The sequence below is a fragment of the Lutjanus erythropterus genome, chromosome 1 (genome assembly GCF_056507025.1).
Source record: "Lutjanus erythropterus isolate fLutEry1 chromosome 1, fLutEry1.hap2, whole genome shotgun sequence".
Lineage (NCBI taxonomy): Eukaryota > Metazoa > Chordata > Actinopteri > Lutjaniformes > Lutjanidae > Lutjanus > Lutjanus erythropterus.
In genome coordinates this window covers 31851213-31877970 of record NC_139317.1, presented here as the reverse complement: position 1 = coordinate 31877970, position 26758 = coordinate 31851213, and the positions used below count along the sequence as shown (strand labels likewise).

Genomic DNA, 26758 nt, shown 5'->3' with positions numbered 1-26758 from the left:
AAGCGTGTAAGTATGTGTTTTTTTAGCAAAAGATATTTCACTGATCAGTACTCAGTATAGGCAGATTATACTGAATTAAAAAACAGCTAATTTATTTTATCTGTTCCTATTTAATCTGAATAAAGTGGCTGGAGGGAGCAAGTGTACTAAAATGTACTTACCACCACCTGTGTATCCTACTGATCAGTAATTACCTATGAGGAATAATATAAATCATGTGTTTCATTAGTGGGAGTTATTTTCATTACATTAATAATTTATTAACAATATACAGTTTATGTCATTCGTTGAAGATATTTAAATCATTTTGGGACAATAATTTGACCAAATCAAGCAAAATTAATTGTTAAAAAACAGTGAATTAACACTGATTTTAAAACCTAGGTGGCAAACAGAAACAATATAACTGCCCATTGGGGAAATGTTTTTTTATTTTCACACGTAGCAGGTATAAAGGCCAACTTGCACATTGACAATGAAGTATTCTAAAGTTTGAGTCTGAAAAAAGAAGTGTTGAACAAACTGCTTTGTTTGTGTTGATTATTGCTTTAGGTTGCGAAGTACTTGCTGGACAGCAGTACAGCGCTGGATGAGGAGAGCCTGTATGAAGCGTCTCTGAGAATCGAGCCCAAAACTTCATCATGAAGAGGACTCTCTTTCTCTCAACCCATCATATGGAGTGTACAGGAACAATATATCATAATGTACATACACTATTATTTGTATTAGACACAGTAGGCTGTGCCCTTCTAGTATGTGCTCCCCAATGGACTCGTTGTGTAAAATCGTTATTAGACACTGATTAGAAGCCCAGAGAGGTTTTATTTATATAGTTGCAGAGTATTTATATGTTATTTATCGTCTTAAATACCATTTTATGATAAAGTTATTTTCAGCCACAGAGTAAACAGATGAGAGAGTATAAAAATGTGAGTCATATCTGAATGTGCAGCATGAAAAAAAGGCTCTCATTCATGAGAGACGGTGGTCACATTTGAAACATGATGATCAACTCCCACTTTTCTGCTCAGATGTCAAAGAGAAAACTGACTGAACATAACTGCAGCTGTCCCTAAATAAGTCTTCATATAAACTGATTAGTCATTCTTAGACAATTTGTCCTCAAATAGATCTTATAAGTTAAAACAATTATCTGTTAATCCACTACATGATTATTCATTTAGGCTGGGTTGCACCAACAAAGATTCATTTTTAACCCTGATTCATGAATCATAGTTTAACTTTAAATTATGTTGCACAAACTTTTAAGATTTTTTTAAAATTAAGAAAGACTAAATTTAAACCTGTCTGAAACCTTTTTTTTAATCTGAATCTAGATTAAATACAATTCTATTGTATCAAAACTTTAAATTCCAGTATGTGATCCAATATTAACGACACTTTTTTAATAGGTTTAAAGTTTGAAAATAGCTGCCTTCTTGAGACCGATAGAGAAAAATAATTCTCTGCTGAGCCATCATAAGCAGGCTAACGATGCTACTGACTGTTTCACTAGGAAGCAAACAGCATAACAGTTTTTATTTCAGGAATACAGAGCTGCCAAACTGTATTTCAATCTGGTAGGCAAGGATGTCCATATAAATTAAACAATTTATTTTTGGTTTACATCACTAAACTTGGATTTACTGAAGATAGATTAACTTTGAATTATTCAACAGAGCTCTGCTTAATGTTAAATCTGAATTTTCTCATTTTGATCCCACTTTTGCTAAACTCTGAGTAGAACTAATCTTAGATTTTTTTTGTTGGTACAACCCAGTCTTAAAGTTGTAACCCTTAAGACTTCAGTCCTGGTTTATCTGAATACAGTGCAGGAATGGTGGACCTCACCCCAAACACTGAAAACGAGTAAAGGTACGTAAAGTATGTAAAGGTAATACAATGAATAGCTTTTTCAGCAAAAAAAAGTGCATAAATAGTATCAAAAATATCATCTGATTTCATGAAGATCTTAAGGACTTAAACTTTAAGATTTTAAAACTAGACACTTGACAAAACAAGGGAAATGTGGAGTTGAAAAGTGGCTAAAGTTGAATCATGTCCTCTGATGTTTTTTGTAGCCACTGAATGACAAAGATGAGAGATTTGGAAGAGTTGGAGTCAAACGTGCTGATTTCTGATTGAGCTGGAAAACTTGTTTTCAGTTTGGAGAGATGGGTTTTTATGCTTTGCTTATTATCACCTTACTCCCCTGGTGGGCAACACATTGTATATACAGTATAAGCACCGGGCAGTGTATGTAGCAGATGTAACCAATATTGAGCCACTTCAGGAAGTCAAATTCCCAGCTTCTACACTCAGACACTAAGAACATAGTTTTTATGGTTAATCCTCTTTGGCCAGTGCATTATGGTTTTGCCTTAATCATGAAATGGATTATATACCACAAAAGTATGTAAACTATTTTGTTCTACAATTTGCCAATGAAGCAGAAATATTTGCTGTGTACAATACCGTGTACAGGCAGTCTGATGCATTTCCTAACGTGCAATGTGTTAAAAAAAAACATATCCCTCGAAATGTGTTATCCTTATGATCGTTCAACTCTGTAATAATTTTTCTGTGTATGATACTTTAAAACAAATGTTGAAAACAACTTATAAGTGTAACACATTCTGTATCCTGTCTATTCCAACGTGTTAGCAGGAACTATACAGTAGTAATATTGTGCTTATTCTTGGAATATTTATAGGTATTTTTTACAGGCTTTGTATAGAAAAACACCTAAAGCTTAAGTGGCCGGCATGTACCACTTTCACGTGTTCAAATCAAAATCTATATCTAGGACAGTATGTGTACTGTATTTAAACCCCACCCTTGCACATGGATCTTTACCCTCTAACAGGCACATCAGATGTTTGCAGTGAGCAATACCCAGTGGTATGAGAATTATCTTTCAGTCTATTTCAACAGCTTGAGTAGTATTTCCAGTTTTGTATAAAAGTGTATTCTTTCCTGATTACCTCTTGTTAATAAATCTATTCTTTCTCAGGGGGAGAAGTGTCTCTAAGGCTTCCATGTTTGTTTTACACCGTAAACTGAGTATTAGCCCATAAACTTTGTGCTTGTAGTTCTGCTGGGGGAAGATCAGAGGGGTGAGGACGTGAGGAGGAGGAGGAGGAGGAGGAGGAGGAGGGTGAGGACCGTGTTATAAATCAGAGCCGAGTCATGTGACCGTCTCTCGGCTTGTTGGAGTCCACAGAGACAGTATGGCGCTCGGCGTTGTTTGTTTCATCGTTTTCAACGTTTTTTGTTCAGTTCATTTAACACCGGTTATTTTACCTGAAGGTAAGTAAACACACACGAACTCTGATGGTTGTATTTTATTCGTTTATTCGTGTTGTGTCCGTCGCTGTTGTCTCACTGAAACGAATTTAAAGTCGGTCAGTTCAACAACAGGTGTGCAGAATATTAATGAATTAATGGCTACAATAAGACATCATGTACAGTGGTGGAGGAAGTATTCGGCTCCTTTATTAAGAGAAAAGTAGCAATTCTGCAATATAAAAAAGTTACATCGTCCTCAACGTCCTATTACAAATGTCACGTGCTTTAGTAAAAGTAAATATTGGGAAAAATGTGTTTGGTATCAAACGTTAAAGTACTCACAACAGAGTCATGTTGGTGTCATTTTGTTATATTATGAGATAATTTGCCTGTTACAGCTGCATTAATGTGTAAAATATCTCATTTTAACTATATACTGTTGGATAGTTTAATCTGTGGCATGCATCACATTTTGTGAGGTCTTCAAATGTTGTATGTAAAATCTCAATCTGTTAAGTAACTACAGCTCAGATAAATGCAGTGCAGGGAAAATTACAATTTCCCTTGTTGCATAGCACTAGCATTAATCGAAAGAACTAAAGCCAATCACAAGTACACCACTTCAAATGTGGACATATTTATTAGTCCAGGAAAATTATCCAAAATTGGAGGCTGGGAACCGCAAAGGAAAGTTAAGAGAATCGCCTCAATATGATCACCAAAAATGTCATTTTCAGTGTAGGTGTTTTGTGAGAAAAAGCTGTGAACCTCACAAATTACAACAAAAAAATAAAAATAAAAAAAATACTCAGAAAAGTTTCCTCCACAACATATGAAAACTTCTAAGGGATGCAAGTGACTGTTTAAATGTGTTTCTTTCTTTTTTTTAAAGATTATTTCAAACTTGACAAATTTGCACAGATCAACATAAATGTTGGCAGTGAATAACATGAAAGTAAACATGATAAACATGATAAAACTTGATTTTGTTACAAAGATATTGCAAGGAAACAAACCCACCAGGTCATTTTGTTTTGCACATTCACTGTACTGCATCCAGTCCTTTGTGAGGACATGAGACAAGAAGACGTGCATACATAATTTTTTAAATGGGCAGTAATAGGAAATTGTGGCATCACCTATTTCATTATTTTTATGTACTTTCCCTCACTTGGATTTCTCAAGACTTTGTGAGACTTGAACGGTTGAGGGAGTTCCTCTGTAGTATGCTACTTGAATAAATGTACTGAATGACTTCAAGATTAAATTTAAAATGTTGATTATCAGGCAGCTTTATTAACTGATGGCTACATTCTGTGTCCCATCAGAGGAATATCAATTCAAACTGTGGATGTCACAGGTATGTACACATTATCAAAGTTACTTTTTATTTTGAATGCTTTGATAACAAACTTTTTAAACTTTAATTCTTTTCTGTGCATATGCTATTACATTTCTGTTGACGTGCAGCATAACAAAGTTTACGACACTGAGGAGTTTCACCACCGCCTCCACATATTCACTGAGAATAAGAGGACAATTGATCATCATAATGCTGGGAATCACTCCTTCACAAGTACAGTACAGCTCTGCACTAACTCCTGTCTCACAGTGTATAATGCATAGATTATTACTATGCATCATTATTATTATTAGTTCTTGAAGGTTATGACAGGCATGTTCTCACAAAGTTTTTCATTTTCAATTCTAGTGGGGCTGAATCAGTTCTCAGACATGACATTTGAGGAATTCAGGAAATTATATCTTTTGACAGAGCCTCAGGTATGATACATCCCATGATACGACACAATTTGATGCAGCTGGTGCTTTTATACTTGTTTTTTGTTTTGTTTTTTTCATTATAGTTTTATTGTTCTCTGTAGAACTGCTCAGCCACCAGCGGGGGTCATGTCAGAAGGTCTGGTCCTTTCCCTGCGTTTGTAGACTGGAGGATGAGAGGCAACTTTGTGACTCCTGTGAAGAACCAGGTATCTTGATATGGTGCTCAGCGGTCCAGGAGAACCATCACGGATCTAAAGGGAGAATCAGGATGACTAGAATTTGGATAAGGATATTTATTCAAGGATATGAATTCACTTCCCTGCTGTTCGGCAAGGCTTATCCCTCATTTAGTTACTTGGGACAAAAGCTACTGCAAAATTTATTATAAATATCAGTTAATCAGTTAGTTACATTGTTCTTTATGGGGCATGTAGATAAGGAATGCGTGGTAATGGCCATGTAATGCAGCAAAGAAACACTCATGTTTCCTTTTGGTATTTTAAACATGAGCACTGAAGTGAAAACAGCTAATGCTTCATTCACAAGCAGTTACATTAATTTGCATATTGTACTTCATTCTTTTGGCTTGACTATTTCCTGAGTAAGTGACAAAGACAACAGAAAAACAACAGCTGGTAATGTCATTTCTTTTAGCCTATAGCTATTACTTTGCTGACCAAAATATAGTGTTGGGTGACAAAAATACTCATCTAGCACATCCGCTATCTACCCAGAGGTGGAGGATAAGGCATGTAATGAGGAATTTATTGCTTCAACTGACTACATTTACCATCAGCACTGACTAGACACTCACATAAGAAATGGTGAATTTTTCCTTTAAAGGAGCACTCAGAAATGTAGTACAAAGTACTTTAAAGCTGCTTGTGAAAGACAGATTAAAAGACATATCAAAACTGATGTGGGTAGATAAAGATATGTTTTTATATCTTTATTTTATATTTTATATCTGTATCTTTTGTAAATTTACAGTCTTAACTCTAAAGTCATCAACAGGGTAATTTTCTATGACTTTACAAATCTCTGCCTGAGACGCGCAAACACATTACATGTGTGTTTTCACAAGCAATTGAACTTTGGTAGTGTATCCCTATAAGGTAAGTCATGAATCAGTTGTTTGAGTCTTATTGCGTTTGCATCTTCAGGGTCACTGTGGCAGCTGCTGGACCTTCTCCACCACTGGCTGTTTGGAGTCAGTGAATGCTATCGCTACTGGAAAGCTAATACCTCTGGTAAGATCTGACTGACTATTATTTAGCAATACAGGGAGGAGAACTGTCTCTTTGCGTCTTTTAGATTCATTGCATGATTTGAACTAGCAGTAGTAACTGTAGTGCAGTGCCATAGCTGTGTATAAATACATAATGGAGTGTGTTTTCTGTGTAGTCTGAGCAGCAGCTGATAGACTGTGCCAATGACTTCAACAATCATGGATGCATGGGGTAAATAACATGAATTTGTTATTATAAGATATTAGAAGTTATAGTAAAAACAAGAATACTTATGTCTACCAGTAAAACTCCTCCTGGTTTGTTTCAGAGGGCTTCCCAGCCAGGCGTTTGAGTACATCAAATACAACAACGGTCTTATGACAGAGGAGGACTATCCCTACAAAGGCTATGTATGACTCTTGTGAAATAATGTCTGACTGAAGTTATTTTGATATAAAATAAATTCTCAGCGTATTATTTTCTTTTTCCTGACTTAGGATGATCTTTGCCATTTTGAACCCGAACTTGCAGCTGCTTTTGTCCACGATGTTGTCAACATAACAAGTGTAAGTGAACAAGTTGTTGTGAAGTTATGTTGTGTAAGAAATTGCAAAAGTTTCCTTAAAGCAATTAGTGCTGGGACACAAAGTCACAGATCAGATACAACTGACCATGTCTCTGTTGGGTAAAGTGAAAAGAGGAAGAGACAAGAAGCAGATATTTTGGTATCAGCAAATTAGTTTCTGATGATGAGTCACTGTTGTGAACACGTGCAGTTACAGTCTGATACACAGGATTGCTAATATTTTACCTCCTAACTGTATTTTAATATTTAATTTCTGTATGTTGATCTAACCACAGTATGATGAAAAGGCCATTGTTGATGCTGTGGCCAGGCTCAACCCTGTGTCCTTCGCCTTTGAGGTCATAGAAGATTTTATGCACTACAAAGAAGGAGTTTACACCAGGTGAGTTAAGGACCCCAGTGATTCAACTAACACTTTTTGTATTTACTCATGCATTTACTGATGTCCATGAATCATGTGTGGTTAGAAAATAATCCATAGTCACCTTGTTTGTGTCTCTTTTGTACTATGGAAATATTTGTAATACAGTAATGGGATTTTTGTCTAGTAATCCACAAGCACAGAACTTATTTAGTCTTGGAACAGGATTATGGAACCAACAAAGCTACTCAGTGAAATCTGCAGTGACCAAAATCTTAGCTGACAGCTGTGGGTACAGCACCTCCAACAGAGCAGAGCACATATTTCAGACTAGAAGTATAATGAGAGGAATGGGCCTCATGCATGAATCGTTTGTATTTGATCATGAATTGTGAGTTAGAACAATTTGATATCTTTTGTGGCATTTATCAGTACTTAAGCAAGCACACACATGAGTCACGTCACGTTTTGTGATGTGAAATATTGTATGCAAATAAACAGCAGAGCTACTTTGTCAGTTTAATGTCCATTACTGTCCAATAGGCTGTTTATTCATCCTTTCTTTTTTTTTTTTTTTAGTTCAGTGCCACACTAAAGTCCTCTGTCAGCCAACAATGAACCTCAGTATTTTTACCTGTGCTGTCAGGTAAAAACTATGACCAGGACAATGCATCCTTTACTTATTTTGACTGTGTGGAGATTTGATGTTTTCGCATCACAGATGATTAATACAGGTATTAATGACAGTCATAGAGTAAAAGTGCACATCCTGGTTCACCACAGAGCCTGTCTACTGTCTGGTCTTGGCAGCAACACAGTGTTGTTTTACAACTTCATGTGTTGTATTTAAAACTGAATTTACAATAAGCCACAACTGATTGAGAGTTTACTGTGGTGATTTTACTTCCCTGCTCTCTATTCAAATAAACACATCTGCAAAATGTGCTGTTGATTTTAACCAGCGACTCGTGGACCCAAGCAATTGAAAAATTATTGACAGCATTTCTCAGAGTTCATGAAGTTTCACCTCACTCAGCAACTCTAAACATATTGCACTTTTTTATGGAGTCTGAGGTTACATGTGTCTTAATTAACATCTGCTACAAGTCGAGAGCCCAAACATGTTATTTGCATTCAACGAAACAAATAATATATTTACAGGACTGCTAGAGGAGTGTGGCTGTGTGCAGCTCAGACCACCTCTAAATGTGACGTGAGCCACTGGATCTCAAATGCATCATGGGTGTGTTCAGACCTGTTCTCAGGAAACATGTTGATAGCAGGTCTGAACATGGCCACCTTATCTGCAAGTACTCACCACTATTAGATCCTAATCCACTATCAAGCGAAAAAGGATGCACACATGGACATATCATTCACTCCCCAAAGTTCTCGTGTTAAAACACCACTGATGCTGAACAGGCCACATAAATGCACTGTACTCAGGTGCACTTCAAGGCACTGTTTTCATGTTCATCCAAGTTTTTTTTTTCTTTTTGCTATCTTTACATGGCACGTCCTTTCTTCAACATGCTAATTGCAACATTTCTGGCAAACATTAACATCATCAGGTACAAAAGAACAAATTTGGCTGTTAGGGCCCATTTCATTTCATTTTGACTTCTTTATGTAAGAACACATTTAAGAGAGAAACAAGAACACATTCACGCATAAGGCCCATTCATTATAGTATTAGCTTTGTACATCTTTTTTAATCATACAAGTTTGTTAGATTTAGTCCTGTGGTCCTCTGCTACAAAGCCTTTATTCATACAGTGTACTGCCTGCGGGCCTGGAACATGTCCATCTCTAAAAAGAAGCTATTCATAGGTTGACTACTGTGACGGCCTGATGGCTCATTTGTTATGGTGTTATGGTGGAGTGTTTGTGGTTCACTTCACTCAACTTTCTGTCCTCTCTATCATAACTGTACTAATATTAATTGAGAAAAGTAGTATTTTGATATTTGTAATGTTTTGGAACTTAAAAATGTTTAGATGTTAGATTTTGTTTAGTTTGTTCAGCCTGTGTGTGTCTGTCTCATGGCTCTATCTTGAACCTTTCATAAAAATATCCAGAGAAACATCTTGGCATAGGCAGGATGTAGCGTGATATTGACGGGGGATAGCAGCCCACTCACCCTACAAAAAGACATGTACTCCATTGATCTAAAAGCATCAGTGTTGTCTGTTTAGCACCCTGTGTAAGAAGACAGCAGACAAGGTGAATCACGCAGTCCTGGCTGTGGGTTACGGCACCTCAGAGAACAACACGCCATATTGGATTGTGAAGAACTCTTGGGGCACAGCCTGGGGCATCAATGGGTAAATATAGTCTGCGTCTGTGTGTGTGTATTTCACTGTGATGGCTTGTTACAGTTTTCGGGTCTCATCAACACCGTTCTTTTTTATTCCACCAGATATTTTTTGATTGAGCGTGGAAAAAACATGTGCGGACTGGCTGCATGCGCTTCCTACCCTCTACCTGTAGTTTGAGGAGTAACATGGCAAAAAAGTGGAGGACTGACAAAACTCAGGAAAGTGTCACCCAGACACAGCATCAATGGAGTGAATGTGATAGGAAGTTTATGCTTTCATGTTTGTGTTTTATGTGAAAGTCAACAATATGTACTCTGTCATCCTGTATGTAGTGAGTAAATGCAACAAACCACTTTTTTACCACTTTTTAAGGAAAGGTTGTTTCATCATAATCACAATCACACGTATTACAACCTCAGAGCCACCCAGTAACCACATTCTTGTACAGTTAGCTGCAGTGTATCTCTGCTGGATCATGTGCGTACACAATTAATGTCTAAAGAGCACATTGTGCTTGGATTTTAATAACTGTTCAGTATGGTTGAAGTGCGAGTGTGTCAAAGGATGTGGACTAAACAGGCCAGCTGTTAAAGCATGATGACATTTCATTCAGTTTGTGTTTCCTGAATATTTAAAGATTATTCTGGCAATAAACTTTTTCCATTCAGTCAGTCTCATAATGATAAATCAGATCTTTCCATTGCAGCTACAGTGTTTGTTGCTCAGTAAAAAAAAATTTACTGAAGCAAATCAGACTCATCAAATGATTCAAGTGGATCTGTGTGATGCTTCAGATTGTGTGCTGCTTGATCATTTTTTAATGGGTTTTCAGATTTTTCTTTGACATTTGTTTAAGTGTTCATACTGGACACTTTGTTACAAACAGTCAGTGTGACACACGATTGTGTTGTGCATTTGTTTTTCTATTAAGGTAACAATGAATGATTCTCCTTGTTATAAAGGTTGTAAGTTGTTCTCATTTATCATTTATGTTTCTTTTGCTTCATAATGTGGGTATTGTGGAAAAATACTGTTATTAATGGCTACACACACAAAAAAAATACCTGCCTGTACAGAAGCTTGACTATGCAGTATTTTTTAAGTAATAGCATTGGGAAACAAGCAGGAGAAGCAGCTGCTTTGTCAACACTGTTTACAGTTTTATAATCATATGACATGCCTGGTGTAACGCTGAGCGATAGGCATCCCTGTAGACCAATGGGATCATGTTATGGTAGATCATTCATGGCTGATTGACTTAATTTTTCACTGAGAGGCTCTTTATTGGTTTATATAGACAAAATCAAGCGTGTAAGAAATTCTGAATGCCTTCAAAAACAAGGCTAGACTGTTTCTCTGGCCTGTATGGTTGTGTGTTTTCTCTGACCTGCTCAGATTCAGCAGAATTTGGCAGATTTATTCAACTGACATCCCATGGACTGAATCTGGTCCTTAAACAGCAACAACCCCAACTGTTAATCATTTATGAATCTAAAAAAACTATATCTTAAAATTTTAAAAATATTTTAAGCAGTTTGTCTGTTTAAAGTTCGCCCAAAAAAGAAAAATCAGCCATTATCTACTCACTCTCATGTTGATTGAGGGTCAGGTTTTTTTTGTTAGTCTGCAAAACACTGCTGGAGTTTCACAGGAAAACAGTGTTGCAGAATCTCCCAAACAACGTAAGTGAATGGTGATAAGTTTTCAAACATAAAAACAACCAGAAAAAAAAACATAGAATATCTTCATGCTACTTGTCTGGCACAATCAAGTTTCCCAAAGTCCTGACATGCTGTTTGCACACCGTCACAGCAGTTCAGACCCAGTTCAGACCCAGTTCAGACGGTGTGCAGTGAACGTGGCTCCAAGCTGAAGATCTACAGTGAAGATTCAGGCTAAAAACATGGTGTAAATAACATATTTTTAGTCAGCTCAGCATGTTGGGGCTTTAAGAGACTTGTATTAAACCAGATAAGTAGAATGGAGGTATTTTATATTTTTATTCTGTTTTTTTTAAGTGTGTAAACTGGTCACCATTCACTTCCATTGTTTGGGAGATTCTGTAATGCCGCTTTCCTGTGAAACTCCAGCAGTGTTTTGTGGACTGAAAAACTTAATCCAAACTTCAATTGGCATAAGGTTGAGTAGATGATGACTGAATCTTTAAGCAGATCGAATTTAGGAGTCAAACTACCTTGAATCTAAGATTACAAGGGGGCTTGTTCCCTATGTAATGTTTCTTTTCCAATTCTGAAAGCTAAAGTGGAGAAAAAAAATTTAAAAATTAAATTATTTATCAGACATAGCAAATGTAATTGTCCGCCCTGCACTTTACTGTTTTCAAATCTGGCTCATCTAAAAAAAGTGATTGAATATACTTGCTTTAGATATTTAGAGTTGATCCAGTCGTCAAGCATTTGTTTGCCCCTTTTTGTGGCCTGTACTTTTTGGCACTTTGTTCTAATTATTCTTTCTCATTCTCTCATCTACTTCTTCTTCTTAATCTGCTTAGATTTGTGTGGCACTTGTTGTGTGTTGAAAGGTTTGGCCCCGTATTTCATGATTAAGCCAAAACTCAATATTATGCTTGATATTTCTGCTGTTGCCCATATTTGCCAGCAGGTGTAGACATTATCCCTGACTCTGAGGAAGCTGAACAGGAAGGAAGAGATGAGACTTCAATCAATTTCAAATTCAAATTCAAAGTGGCTTTATTGGTATGACGATAATAAAATACAATATTGTTAAAGCGCATTGTACAAAACGAAACAAGAAAATAGTAACACAAAATGTTGAAAGTGCCAAGCAAGAACACGAAACCGGGTATAACAAAATGCCAGGCGTTCATTGGCTGTTGGCAGCAGAGAACAACCCTTTATTAAAATAATGTGAAAAGATTAACCAATGAGCTGCTTGGGTTCTGTTTCACAACACAGAGAGGCGGGGCTTGTTACAAAACATTTCTAGCATGTGGCGCGAATTATTCTCCCCCAGAGTCTGTCAATTATCTTCAGTGTCCAGACGTGAAGTGTGAGTTTATCACCTACTTACTGTTCTGGCCAAGAAATACTAGTACGTATATAAGTGCATTAAAATGGCGACAAGACGAGCAAAACGGGAAGCTGTTGAGAAGTTACAGAGAATGGTGAGTTTTGAAATCATGTTTTGCATGTTTTTGTTATCTAAACCCGTCTTATCTGTGTTAGCTAACAGCTGAATAACATTAACATTAGCTAGGTAAGTTTGGGAGCTAAACTAGTTGAAGGTTTAGTATTTCGGTAACGCAGATGACATACCGAAACATTATTTTATGCATATTTTAGTCCAGCCCAGTGTGGTGTGCGTTTCGCTACAACTTACTCAATTTAATTAAACTTCATTTTCACTGTACTTAGACTCAGGTATACAGCATAATGAAAAGCTCATTCGCTGGTTTCATTAGCAGTCGTGGTACAACCATAAACCGTACTTAAAATTAACGTAACTTCATGATAAATATTACGCACAATATAAAGCGAAACAACACAATGCAGTACTGAACAACTGCGTAGGAAAAGATTAAACTATATATGATAATACTTTGTTGAGATATTTAATGGAGCATTATTTTTTTAGCTAGTTATTAACGATGCAGACCTTACAGGAAACAACCCCGGAGGATCCGGAGACGGCAGTCCGACGATCATCACGGAACGGCCTGGCACCTAAACGCCTCACGTACTCCCCTGAAAGCAGCACAGATGAAACCCCCGTGAAGAAAAGGAAGAGGGTAAAGACACTTCAGAAACCCATAGAAACAGTAGTAGTACACTATAGGTATTTTTGTTTTGTTTTTTGTTAATGTGGCCATATTTTGTTGATAGGAATCGAAACCACGCAAAAGCCTAAACAGCCAGAATAACAGAAAGGACATAAAGGAGGAGGACTCTGACGTTGAAAATAGTGATGTGGAGCAAACAACTGTAAGTATGAAAATCCACGTCTGTTACAACATCTACCAAAATTAGTATGTCAAATAGACACTACTATTTTCAACTCTTACATGGCTTATAAAGCAATTTTTTATTGAATGTTTGTCTGTGCTATATTTTTGTATATTTCAGGAGGGACATGGAGGACTTTCGGCATATGAACTGGAGCGGCTTGAGAACATCAGACAGAACCAAGTGTTCCTGTCCTCTATCAACTTATTCCAGGTGGGTAGACAGGAGGGTTGTGCAGCGTTCCGGACAATGCTAACATTGTCTGGAACCTGGAACCTTTCCTTCAGGAAAGCTCTCAATAGTACAGCCACCTTGCAGACACAGAGAATGAAAAACCATGCCTGAGGTAACAGACACAGAAATTAATTTAGATTTTTATTGAACTTAATAAGATAGGCAACATATTTTAACATCAGTTTAAAGTAGAACATCTTTTACTATGATGGTATGTATTATTTTTGGCTTCCTGGGCTGTTGCCAGTGATGTGTGATGCTAGCCAACTGCTTTTTCATGGGTAGATGAATTTGCCTGAGTTTACAAGTAGAAACTCTGAGTGGTGTCTTTTTCTAGTAGGACATGTTTAAACTGTTAAAATGTTTAGTCCCAAGTTGTCTGGAATGCAGCATTAGTAATTTTTGGATACTGGGATTTAGGGCTGGATGATCCAAATTAATCTTAATTTGTAATGTAGCACAAGAAAGGAAATTTCATACTGATTTAACAAAAAACAAAACAAAACAAACAAAACCAAAAAACCCTCAAATCATGAAATCTGTTGTTTTCTATATCATGGTGAAACTCTATTATAAAATACATTTTAGATCATATTGCCAAGGTACTTGGTTATGCTGTCAAAATGGGACCCTTGGATCAGCTTTCATTATGAGATTATGACAGTTCACTGTCATACAGTAAATAGTGGAAACTTTTGGTTTCTCTTTTGATTTTGAGTCAGTATTACCTCATGTGTCCTCAACAGCCCCGTGAACACTCTCACAGTGTGTGTAATGTTAAAATGTGGGTCAATATTGTTAGTGTGTGTTTTGCACTAATATGTATTCATTCCATTCAACACAGCCATGTAATTGATTCCTCTTGCTGTCTCTGAGCAAATGGGATGAGTATTAATTGTTGTTTTTCTTTTCAAAAGGCATCTGAGGATTTGAAGCAGGTGACACGGCCAAAGCCTTCACAGAGGGGTCTGGTGAGGTACAGCTGGCTAATATTAATAATTTCTGAATAACATGACTGGAGGTAGACATGGGTGTTATAAGGTATTACGGTATACCAGAGTATTAAAAAATGATTTTCAATACTGTCATAAATACAGATACTCAATCTAGAGAGTGGGTATCAGAACTTTTCTAGATTTGAATGCTGATGGCCAGTTTGCCTCCTTAATTCAATTTAGTACAAAATGTAATCTTCTAAATTCACTTTTTTCCAGTATCTTCAAGTCAGACACTATTTTTAGGAGAAGCACCCACTTTCTGAGATTCCAAACAGCTGGTATCTAAATTTGTGAATTGCTTTGGTGCTTCAGTTTCTTCAGCAGGCATGAGCAATTGACCTGAACTCAGAGATATCAACAGAGTTCTGGGAAGATGCAATTGTCACCGGTTCCTTGTTGTTCTATCAGCTCACACCACAGGTTAATCCAGCACAAAGTGATGCACAGACTGCATTACACTAAAACAAAACTAAACCACATCTTCCTATCAGTGTCTCCTGAATGTGATAAATGTCATTCTGCTGAGGGATCACTTGCACGTCCTTTCTGGTTTTGCCCTATATTATATAACTTGTACTCTGCAATTTTCGAGTGGCTCTCAAAAGCCTATTCCAGAGACATTCAGCCCAACCATTACCTTGCCATCTTTGGATGCTCTATAGAGACTTCAGGACTGCCGTACGATATGCAGATTGCTCTGCACCTCGGAGTAGTGGTTGCTAAATAACTTAGTCTCCTGAATAGGAAGTCAACCTCTCCACCCTGTTTTACACACTAGCTTAGGAGGTGTTGTCCATCATACAAATGGAAAGACCTCTGTCTGTACAAACCCAATACACAGAACAGATTTCAGAGGATTTGGGGACCGTTCTTTACATAGTGCCATATCACCCAGCATTCATAGGGGCTTAGATCTGCCTGGTTACCTGCGTGGGCCTCCGTTTGGGGGTATTTTAGACTTTGTCCTGATAATAAAATGTAAGCCAGCAGACGACTAATTTGTCAGAATAGCGTATTTTACTGAGTGCGTAGAGTATGTGTTGGTTTCCAAGCTATGGGAATAGTGTTGCTATGTCGATCTGCTCCACCTATATCAAGAGAGTATTACAGTATGGTGGAGTAGAGTCGAGTTGAGCCAATTTATACAAGTTCTGTACCAATACTGTCATAATACTGTACGCCTTGGTAAAATGTCATGAACGTATGAGGAAATAGATACCGCCCAAGCCTGAGTGGGGGATTGAATTAATTGCATGGTTCATGCTACTGTTAATTACTTTACATTTGTTTGTTTGATAGTTGCCCTTGCATAAAAATACAACAGCCCATTAGATTTTCTTTTGCTCTTTCAAATGTGAGGATTTGATTTGTTTTCTAATTTTTATACCACTTGAAGTTGATTACTTTGGTTTTTTGACTGTTGGTCAGACAAAGAAGTGACATCACTTTAGATCATTTGACTATTAAAGGTTTATTCTCCATTCTGAAACATAAAAACAGAGAGACCTGTGTCTTCTTGATGTCACTGTAATGTTCATTTTTTTGTGGTTTCAGGTCACATGCTGCTGTAAAAGAAGTGCTGCCTGCTCGCAAATCCCTTCGTCTCCAAAATAAAGAGGCAGAAGTCTTAACACTTCCCCCTGAACCCAGAGGAATGCTGATTTATGAACAGGTAATAACATAAAGTAACCCGATACATACATATCATGCCTCACTTCAAGCTACTCCACTGCTGTCTTTCTCTCTAGCATTTCTTTTTCTTGCTCTTCTTTTTTTCTTTATTTCTTGCTTTTACTCACTTTAGTTATTTTGCTTGCTTTAAAGTCCTCGCCACCCAAGAAGCCATCTGGCCCTCTGCCCATGGATCCAATCAACTTGGAAGAGGGAAGCAAGCTGCCTTCACAACTTCTTGAGCTCTGCTCCGAGGTAGGACTTACTTTTCATCTTTCATGGCCTCTTTAAATTGTACTACATTTTTCTTTTTTACTTAAATTCATATTCTCTCAAAATGGTAATTAAATGCAGTGCTGTTTAGCTGGTGGCTGTTGTGCCACCAGGACAAAAAGGCACAATGATATCTATATCTATATATAAAGCTAAAAATACTTTCTAAACTTGAGATACTGTATGTAGCCTTGTGTGTTTGCTGGGTGATAATTGTTTACTTATGCTACCTGTGAATCAATTAGTAAATCTTAAAATTGGTTTTATTTTCATAGGAGTCCAAAGAAGAAAGAAAGATGGATCTTGGTCTGAAAGAGTAAGAGTTTAAGTTCTGAATATGACATGTTTGCCAATCACCCATCTTATACCCAACTTTTGCCCATTGTATTCATTGTCACATTTTCCCAAATGGTTGAAAATCTGAATACAGGTAGACAAAAATCTATACTCATGTCTTCACCCAGGTACCGCTCAGCCCTCAAGAACATGAGGTTAACTGAGGACCAAGTGGCCAAAGTGGTGAAGGACCGCATCTTCTCTGCTGCCTTCCACCCGTGCACTAGCAGCCTGTTGGTGGCTGCAGGAGACAAATGGGGGAAAGTTGGACTCTGGAAGTTGGTGTGTTTTCTTTGTTCTGCTCTTATGATAATGTTGTAAATTGGTATGTGACCACTAGTGGCAGGAAGTGGGATCCAAAACAAGCTCATAGCAGCAAGTCCTGAGGTCCTTTATCATCTACTGTTAACACATTAGTAAACAACAACAGAGCTACAGGGAAAAACAGTAATAAATTATCTTTAAGTCACAGCAGTTTCATATATGAAACCTACATTTAGACACCACTTTCTTGCATGTGAATATTCCTTCAGGGTGGTGATTGGGATGATGACGGTGTGCTGCTCTTTGAGCCCCACACTCGTCCAGTGGGCTGCATGGCGTTCTCCAGGGCTAATCCCACTCACCTACTGAGCCTCAGCTATGACGGATCTCTACGCTGTATGGATGTAGAGAAAGCTGTCTTTGATGATGTAAGATAACATTTGCTCCTTCAAATGTGGTTTTTAAAAGTCATTTTGAAATGGTTCAAAGTTAAACCGCCTGCAAACTTAAGTTTTAAGTTTGTAGTGAACACATTCACTCTGAATTCAAAGTGTCCTGCTTCACCAGTTGACATCTGTTTGTTTTAGGTGTATGACATTGAGGATGGCCTGAAAACATTTGATTTCCTGTCGCATGACTGCTCAACACTAGTGGTTGGAAACTTTTTTGGAGAAGTTGCCATCGTTGATAGGCGCACTCCAGGGTAATGTATTATCGTTGATGATGTGTTGTAGAAGTTTGTAGTCTTCCATCATACCTTAATTGTGGTATTGAATACGGAGCCCCAGAGTGGCCATAGAGAAAAATATATATGTTGTGTGTGTGCATGTGCGTGCATACATATTTTTTTCTGTCTATAGCTACTCTAGGGTCTGTAGTTGAAGTTTAACTATCTTGTCAACTAATAAACAATTTCTAAACCTGCTATGTTGGCATTTCATTTCTTTGCAGGAACTCACATGAGTCCCTCCACTCATTGGACCCCAAGACTCTGCGTTGTGTCAGTGTCCACCCTTTACAGAAGCAGTACATGGCTGTGGCAGAAAGCAAGTATGTCTGATTTTTAATTTTACATACTGATTCAGTATATTTGATCCACATGTATCAATTTATTTTTTTGACTGCACAAAATAAGTGTTTTGATCTTGTCTGCAGGGTAGTGAGTATTTACGACAGCAGATGCCTGAAGAAAACCAAAAGTCAGGCAGTCTCAGAGCTGCATGGCCACTCTTTAAGCATATCCAGTGCTTATTTCTCCCCTTGTACAGGGAACAGAGTTCTCACCTCCTGTATGGATAACAACATAAGGTGAGGCCAGAACTGCACTTTCAGTAAATGTGTCATACTTGCTGTTTTTTCAATCCCAACTCAGTATCTGTCATGAACTCTTTTGACAGGATATACGACACATCTGCAATGACTACTAAATCTCCCTTGCTGACATCCATCAGGTACATCCATGCTTTCCTGTTTTTGTCTCTTCTCTGCTTTTTGTTACACGTGCAATTTGAACATATTCACAAACTGTCTCATCAATCTTCATTTTCAGACATGACATGCACACAGGCCGCTGGCTGACCAAACTGTCAGCTGTGTGGGACCCCAAACGGGAAGATTGCTTTGTGGTGGGGAGCATGTCGAGGCCCCGGACAGTGCAGGTGTTCCATGAAAACGGCCAGCCACAGCACTCCTTCAGAGATGGCGAGAATCTCACCACAGTGCTGTCTGTAACAGCTTTCCACCCCACAAGGAATGCCCTACTGGGGGGCAATGCATCAGGGCGTATGCACATCTTGTCTGACTAAGATGAAGACCAAAATGTGTATGACAGTGACCCCTCTGGTTGCAAGTGGTGAGATGGGAAGAAGAAGTAAAGAAGTTTGTCAAAGTCAAGATGGATAACTCGTACAATGTAGATGGATAACTCAGTAATCCTTAGCTTGGTCTCCCCTCTGTATCTCAGTAGAGCTTTAACCATATGGTCATCATTCCCATACTATATAATATCAAAGCAACATACCTGTAAAACAAACAAAAACTCTACACTTGTTTAGTCATTAGACACATTCATAGAGCTGTTACGCACACAAGACAGACAGTCATACAGTGTTAGGTAGCACAGTATCATTAACAAAATATCAGAATTTTCTTTCTCAGTATTCTAAACAAAATACATATTAATTTGTGTGATGCATCCTTCTCTTGTTGGACATGCAGTGAAATGCATTTTGGCCTCAGAATGTGATGCAGCGTGTTCCTTTATCTCTTGGGCTTTTTCATGTTTACTTACAATAATGGATCAAGTCAGTTCAGGATTTTTTTTTTAAATAGTGTCTTTCGTCAAAGTAAAAACAAATCTCCACATATTAATCCACGTGGAGTGGCCACTTTATTAATAACACCTTACTTATTCAGGGCTTGACTCTATCTTTGCCACCAGAACAGCTTGAATTCTTCATGGCATGGATTCATTAAAGGGTAAATTTGGTGTTGTCCAATCTGGAGCCTTTTTTCTACATGTTTTTGTGTAAGTGAATAACGGGGACAACAACGATCGTTAGTCTGATACTGAGGGAGACCAGTTGGCAGAAGTGAAAATAAATTGCAGTGTAATCCCTGACCACTAAAAGTGCTTGTTTTTTTGCCACTTTCAGGCTCCGATTGTTGTCCTAAATGTTTGACAATATTATGGAAACAATTGCTACAGAGATAGACCTTTTTTTGTTCTTATAGTAAGATATGTTTCATGTTTTAACCAGAAACGGATGTTTTATTGCTCTCCTCAAATTTATCATACCCCCTTTGCATAATTTTTTGCTATAATTTTAACATCATCCTCATCTTGATTCAAACTTGATCAAAAATGTCTTGTCTTGACATCTGTTTGTGGTTAAATGAACTGTATCTTAATCTATAAAGCTCTTCTCCCTCAATTCTTGACCAATTTACAAAAATGTTGTTCCCATTAGTCACTTAGACACAAAAACATGGGAAAATAGGCTCCAGTTTGGAAAATACAAAAGTCACCCTTGAAGTTGCTGTAGACATTCTCCTGTTCCACTTTCTATCAGAGGTGCTCTGTTGGATTGAGATCTGGTGGTGGCCACTGCAGTACACTGAATTCATTGTCGTGTTTTTGGAACCAGCTTGAGTTTGTGACACTGCTTTATCTTGCTGGAAGTAGCTATTAGAAGATGGGTAGACTGAGCAGAAAGGGTGGACATGGTCAACAACAATATTCTGGCATGTAAATCATGCACAGTTGGTATTTAGGGGTCGTAATGTCTGCCAGGAAAATATTCCCAGCACCATTACACGACCAGCTGCCTGAACTGTTGACAAAAGTCAGGATTGATCCATGTATTCATGTTGTTCATGCCATCAAGTCACAGACATCTTCTTTTTCCATCTTCTGCTGTCTTTTTCTGGTGAGACTGTCTTGGATTGTACGTCAGTGTTTAATGCACTAACTGGTCAAGACTGGCCTGTGAACAACTACACGTACGTTTTTCTGGATAAAAAGCACCATAATGTTTACATTTCTCAACTGATTACAATTGGTTGTTTTTATATTTCTATAGTTCATGATCAAATTAGAAAGATCACAAACCCTTAAATAACACAAGTCATTGAAATTGGTAGAAAAATGGAAATGAGTGCTTTTGAACCAGAAAACGTGTAGCTCCCCCATGTACATGTATTTGTTAACAGGCTGGTCTTGACAAGTCCAATATGGTGGTGACATTGACATATTGTAGAAATGGGCTGACCGTAGAACCAGGTGTGATCATCTTCTGCTGAAGCACATTAACACACATGTACCTAATAAAGTGGCCACTGAGTGTAGATTACAGTCTGATTTAAAACACAATAGAATTCACCCTTTTCAGCACTATATCTGCTGTGTGTGAATAGGGCTGCATCAGCTTTGCGCATGAGGACACAGCACTCTTCTCCAAATTTTGCTGAACTGCTCAAACTCAGTCAAGTTGTGTGGGGACACCAATTCTGGACAGAATAGAGGTCTGCACTCCAGGATGATATTGTTGTTTTGAAGCCTCTCCTGTGTTGATTTGGCTTGTTGTTGCCTTTTTGGAAAAGAAATCTTGTCACAGTTCTCTTGAGAACGGCAGCAGGTTTTGCTCAGGGATTTATCTGCGTTTTGCTGCATTGATTTTGCCCTCTCCCTCTACAAGCTGTCAAGCTTTGCTGCAGAGGAGCTTCCCCACAACGTGATGCTGCCTCTGCCAGCTTTCATGGTGGAGATGGTGTGTTTCGAGCAATTCATTCATTAAGTGTAGCGTTTTTATGGCCGACAACTCAGTTTTGCTCCAAATAGTTTTTGAAACTGGCCTGTTAACTAACCAGTTGTTGGACCATTTGAGATGAAGATGCATTTAGAGTCACTATGTGTTTAAGTTTTATTTCAAGTTTCTGCAATCTCCTAAAAATGCAATTGATCAGTTACTTAGTTTTATACTTAATTTGGGTTAGTGTGTAGAGACTTGTCCACGCTGAGATTAGAAAGCTGTTTTTTATGTTCATAAGTTAAAAATAAAAAAGCCTAAAACATTCCAGTGTGATAAAAAGGCCTTGAAAACATTATACCGGCACAACAAGTAGTAAATGACTTAATGTGGCCGTGTCCAAGTTTGTGTTGTGTTTGTTACACTCCGTCTCTTTCAGAACCCAAGCAAGTTTCTAAAGTTTGTTCTCTTGTTTGTTTGTGGCTGTGAGAAGTGCCTGTTATAAAACTGATTTCATGCCATGTTTTATTTTTTTATTTGTTGCATCCAAAGAAAATAATAATAAATTTAGAGATGTTTTATACAAAACATTTTGAGTGTGAATACTGTTCATTTCATCAGCAGCAGTACGTATTGTCACAGAATGATGGCAGCATTGTGATATAATAGAATGGTGTCTGGTAGCATTGACTAATCTCTTGCTTTTAAGCATTGGCACTGAAACACATTAATGAAGCTGCTGGTTTCTTCTGTGAATTAAAGATTGAACTTGTAGCCAGACTAGCTGCCAGATGTCAAGAATAGATAATATTTATTCATAAATAGATTACAACCAGTGTTCAGTCAGTGATTGGAAATAAGCAGTCATGTTTGGAGGTAATAAATGCAGAACACATGCTTACAGAGACATTTCCATGGTACAGGAAGGAAGCTTACAGTAAGACCCAGTCTGAGGCCTTATTCCTGTTTACATTATTTAGTAAAATGAGTACAAGAGCGTCAATGGACCTGTCCCCCCTCACTGTCACTGTGACAGTTCAAGTGATCTGAAACAGATTTTAGCAATACAAAAGGGAAAAAAACATATATTGAACTGCATTGCAAAAAGAAAGAATCAGGTAGTTGAATATGCTACTTCTGCTGTTAAAATAAGCAAAAAAATACAAAAACTGCTCCACTTTCATGGCGGTAAAACCTGTTCAGAGTCAATTGAAAATGGATCAACTGTCAGATGTGTTCAGTTCATTTACATGTACTTTCACAAGAAAACTTACTGTTTCTATAAATTGAGTCAAGGAAGAGCAATCTAGGATTAGGCAACAAACAGGATTTACATGAAAATGTTTTTTCAGCAATAGATATTTTGGAGAAGTATTTTTGACACTGGGTAATCAGGAGAAGTGGACACCATTCCCTTCACACATGCATCTACAGGCTATTTTACCTTCTCAGGGGATTTAAAAGAACATTTTGCATGTTTAGCAGACAAACACATTAGTTTGCAGTTTATGGTTATTAACTCATAACATTTGTAATAAGTATTGCTCAAATTAAGTTTTTCATATGCATGAACATAAAATGAGACTTTAAAATACAAATTATTTGAAATAAATGTAGGTTTTCTGCTTCGACTGGTCTTTGTTTCCATACACAATCACCTTTTACCTTACACATCCATCTGAGTTAAAGCAATGCATGAGTATTTTATCAAGTCTGAAATTCAACCACAAAATATAATATGAGGGTTTTTGGATTTGAAAATATTAATACTGTACAAAAATAAAATCAACATTTAAAGGTATTTAATACTAAAGGGATTATCAAGTACTGGTTTTGTGTTAAACTGAACTTTGTAAAGAAATATTTGAATATTAATACCTTTTCAAACTGCCTAAAGGCTCATACATCCTATACCCCTCAGCAAATCACTTTCCTAAACCATTCCTCTTGTTGCATAATTAAAACATCCTTTTTTTTTTTTTTTAGGTATAATGTTGAATAGCTGCTGATCACCCTATAATCACCACTGACACAGCATATACACTTCCTAATCAACTACTTGTAGGCTTTGTTAAGAGGACCAATAGTTCACTGTCACAAACTAGCTTCGTGGTTTTAACTGATGCTGTTGATCGTTCTGGGCTGTAAAGCGGCCCTGCAGGCTTAACTGTGAAATAACGTATACATCATAAGGCTGGAGAAGGACAGTAGACTATTAGAGTTTCCATCTGTTGATGCAAACTGACAGAAATATCAGACAACAGAGGTTTCTTTGGTAGGTGTGATGATGAAAATTGCAGTAGGACGTAAACATGTCTTATCTTAGGTGGTCTTGTTGCAGGGCTGAACTCTATATTTACTGTAAAAAAAAATGCTTCAAGTCCATCATAAGTCACTGTGAGGAAATCTCAATGTGTTAACGAGACATGAGTTTGTACAAAAATGGAAAAATGATTTAAATAAATTCAGCCTTTACATGTAAATGCATAAATTTGAGCAGAGCAGGGCTAAACAAAGTTATATGACCTTAAGTCAACATGGCTCTTGAACTAAAAACAAGCTCTCTTAACTGCATAATGTGGGAAAATAGCACTAATGTTTGCACTTTACAAAGATAAAACAAGGTCAAATTTCCCTTAATGGAAAGGATCTTGGGTTTTTTATATTAACAGTATTGCACATCAAGAAAAACATCTTCTACAGAGTGTGGGAGTCAAAGAGCTAACCAAACACTTAACTATCACTACAGGGCTGGCTCACAGTCCCATTGCCTTTACAACTACTGTAAAAGCAACTACAGCAAAGTGACAACTGTTCCTTACACACAGAAGTTGATTGTAGCTATTAGCATTATTTGGCTGCTATGTTATAAAATCAGTAAACCTACCACTTCCATTACTTACTTATATCCTTACAATTTATCCTTAATTTATAGTCGTTGGACAATGAAACTTGAAGTGCTCTAGTGGCTGGACAGAAATGGTAACACGAGCACGCTGTTAACAGACGTCTGACCACACTTAAAAATGATCATTCAAACCCTCTAACAGGGCAGCACCAACATCACTCCTGCATCAAATACCTAATGCAACCAACTGACCCTTCCTAAGCCCCACCCCTTTTTAGTCTCCTAAAAAACAGTTTGGTACCCAGCAGAACCTCAGTCAAATTTCTCCTTTCATGTTTCCTGCACTTTTATGTGCAAGGGTTGTCTGTATTGAAAAGAAAACCACATTTTGACTGTGTTTACTGTTCATGGTGTCCTATCAACAGTTTGAAAGATATTTTTAAATAACGGTGTCTTATGGGACAAATGCTTTTTGGGCCGCAGGAGAATTTTTGGCTGCAATACCACAAGTGGCCACTGGAAAAAACTGGAGGCAAATGCTGGGCAGCAATGTCCTATCTAGGTTCATTTTGCATCTTATAGTCACATCTTAGGTTAGTCAGTGTTAGCAAACTGAGAGATAACTAACTAGCTAATGATTGATGTAGATTAGCCAGCTAGTAAAAACTGCTACTGTAGCACAAAGTAAATGGGGTGGGACTTAGAAGGGGCAATTCTTATTATTTACTTAAATTCAACGTACAAGATGTCTAGTAACCACATCAGTCCAATTAAGGAGAGTCAGGTAAGTTGTCAATTAGTTGAATTCATTAAACTATTTTTCCTGTGATGTTTTAACCCTCACTTGTGTCAGTCTACATGACAAATTCCATGTATACCTAAAACATTCATAAAACTTATATCTGCAGACATTATTTGACTCAGGACTGATCTACATTTCGTAAAGTGTTGCTTGGTTTTCCATTCCACACTTTCTCTAACCCCCTAATACTCATACAACTCACAACAACAGTTTTCAGTCTCATAGCAGCGACAATAGTTGATCATAATGAATGTTGTTGGCTTTGAAATATTTAAGTTTGATAAGCTAGATGCCCTCCCACCATGTCTCATCTTCTGTCCAAACTTTACTCAGACTTTAAGGTCACACAACACACACCACAACACATCAGGCCACTCTCTCTTACAATAATGTTGCAACATATAAATTAATACAAAAATAAAGGCAACTGTTATCTGTAGTTGAACAAGTGAAGTCTGTCAGACTTGCTTGTCCCTATCAGTGTTTAAATCAAACCCTGTTACGGTGACTTTGTGTAAAAATAAAATGCCTTGAAATGACCTGAATTTTCAAAGTAAAATGTGATTTCCTTTCCTCGCAGTGATGGTCAAACATAATAAACAAGGCTTTTCAGGGACAGTCCGTGGCTTGTGACAGGAACTCCTATCCTGGGAGAAGCTTAGCTGATATTGGGAATAGGACTGCCATCTTTTTCCTTTTCTCTTGACCCACCCTTTCTCCTGACTCGTCTGTTGTTTACGTCCCTTCTCCGTCAGCAGAGGCCTGTGTTGTGTCATTCAGTCACTTTCCACTTAGCCTCATTTGCTGATGAGGAAACCTCCCATCCACCGTAACTTACAGGCGAACCAGCGCCGCAGAGGGCAGAAATATTCAAAGTGGAATTGCTGGAATTCAGGTGTCTTGCGGATGTCTCTCAGGAAGGCAATGTCCAGGTCCGACTCTGTCAGCATGATGAGGAGCAGCAGCAGGGCGAACAGCAGTCCGATGGTAACCAGGAACAAACGTAACACGCTCAGGACGAACTTGTTCAGCTCCTCTACATCGCTCTGTGGTGACGGCCTGCTCCTGACCATGCGCAGAGCTCTCCTGCCAGAAGAGAAATCCGCCGCCTGCCCCTCCTTCGATGTTCCCGCCTCCGACTCCTTCTCCTCGTCGATGCTGCAGGGAGCACCGTTGAGGTGACGAGCCAAAGGCATCTCAATCCCGTGCTCGGCCACGGGCGTAGGCAGCACGCTGTCTGAAGGGCTGTAGGCCTCGTCTGAGATGACTGCTGACGTGCTCGCCTCGCTGCCGTCCACCATCTGTCCCCGAGAGGACATGAAGGAGTCGCCATGGGAGACGGAGCGCACAGGCGTGGAGTGGGCACTGTCTCGAAGGGACTCCAGACCTGAAACACACAGCAGAAGAATTCAGCTCATCAGAGAGATATACTGTACTTAAAGGCATACAAACCAGGACTTAGATTTATAAATATAATCCCTTTCAATCATCACTTAAGACCCACTAGAAGTGTGTGGTGGTGTCTATCTGCAGAGACC

At 38.0% G+C, this 26758-nt stretch overlaps 4 protein-coding genes across 4 annotated transcripts in view; 3 read left to right on the top strand and 1 right to left on the bottom strand.

Moving 5' to 3' along the window:
* The window catches only part of LOC146333137 (ras-specific guanine nucleotide-releasing factor 1-like), a 32245-nt gene extending 30378 nt beyond the window's left edge, over positions 1-1867 (top strand). The window contains exon 27 of the mRNA XM_084719902.1: positions 553-1867. Within this exon, the coding sequence (XP_084576028.1) occupies positions 553-645 (93 nt within the window). The 3' untranslated portion in view covers positions 646-1867. The remainder of the gene's footprint in view (positions 1-552) is intronic.
* Positions 1868-3197: 1330 nt separating this feature from the next.
* LOC146333136 (pro-cathepsin H-like) lies at positions 3198-10231 on the top strand. The gene is made up of 12 exons (XM_084719911.1): positions 3198-3309; positions 4617-4648; positions 4759-4864; positions 5000-5070; positions 5172-5276; positions 6234-6320; positions 6475-6530; positions 6628-6709; positions 6797-6865; positions 7161-7267; positions 9442-9570; positions 9666-10231. The coding sequence occupies exons 1-12, from the start codon at positions 3231-3233 to the stop codon at positions 9739-9741; spliced, it is 999 nt and encodes a 332-aa protein (XP_084576037.1). The 5' UTR covers positions 3198-3230; the 3' UTR covers positions 9742-10231.
* A 2418-nt stretch (positions 10232-12649) lies between these two features.
* wdr76 (WD repeat domain 76) lies at positions 12650-19692 on the top strand. Its single transcript, XM_084719899.1, has 15 exons — positions 12650-12709; positions 13208-13333; positions 13461-13526; positions 13668-13760; positions 14699-14757; positions 16334-16451; positions 16604-16705; positions 16999-17039; positions 17188-17341; positions 17593-17751; positions 17911-18026; positions 18275-18373; positions 18479-18631; positions 18721-18774; positions 18873-19692. The coding sequence occupies exons 1-15, from the start codon at positions 12659-12661 to the stop codon at positions 19126-19128; spliced, it is 1647 nt and encodes a 548-aa protein (XP_084576025.1). The 5' UTR covers positions 12650-12658; the 3' UTR covers positions 19129-19692.
* A 5307-nt stretch (positions 19693-24999) lies between these two features.
* LOC146333134 (FERM domain-containing protein 5-like) overlaps positions 25000-26758 on the bottom strand; it is a 96131-nt gene continuing 94372 nt past the window's right edge. The window contains exon 14 of the mRNA XM_084719894.1: positions 25000-26607. Coding sequence (XP_084576020.1) covers positions 26018-26607 — 590 coding nt within the window. The 3' untranslated portion in view covers positions 25000-26017. The remainder of the gene's footprint in view (positions 26608-26758) is intronic.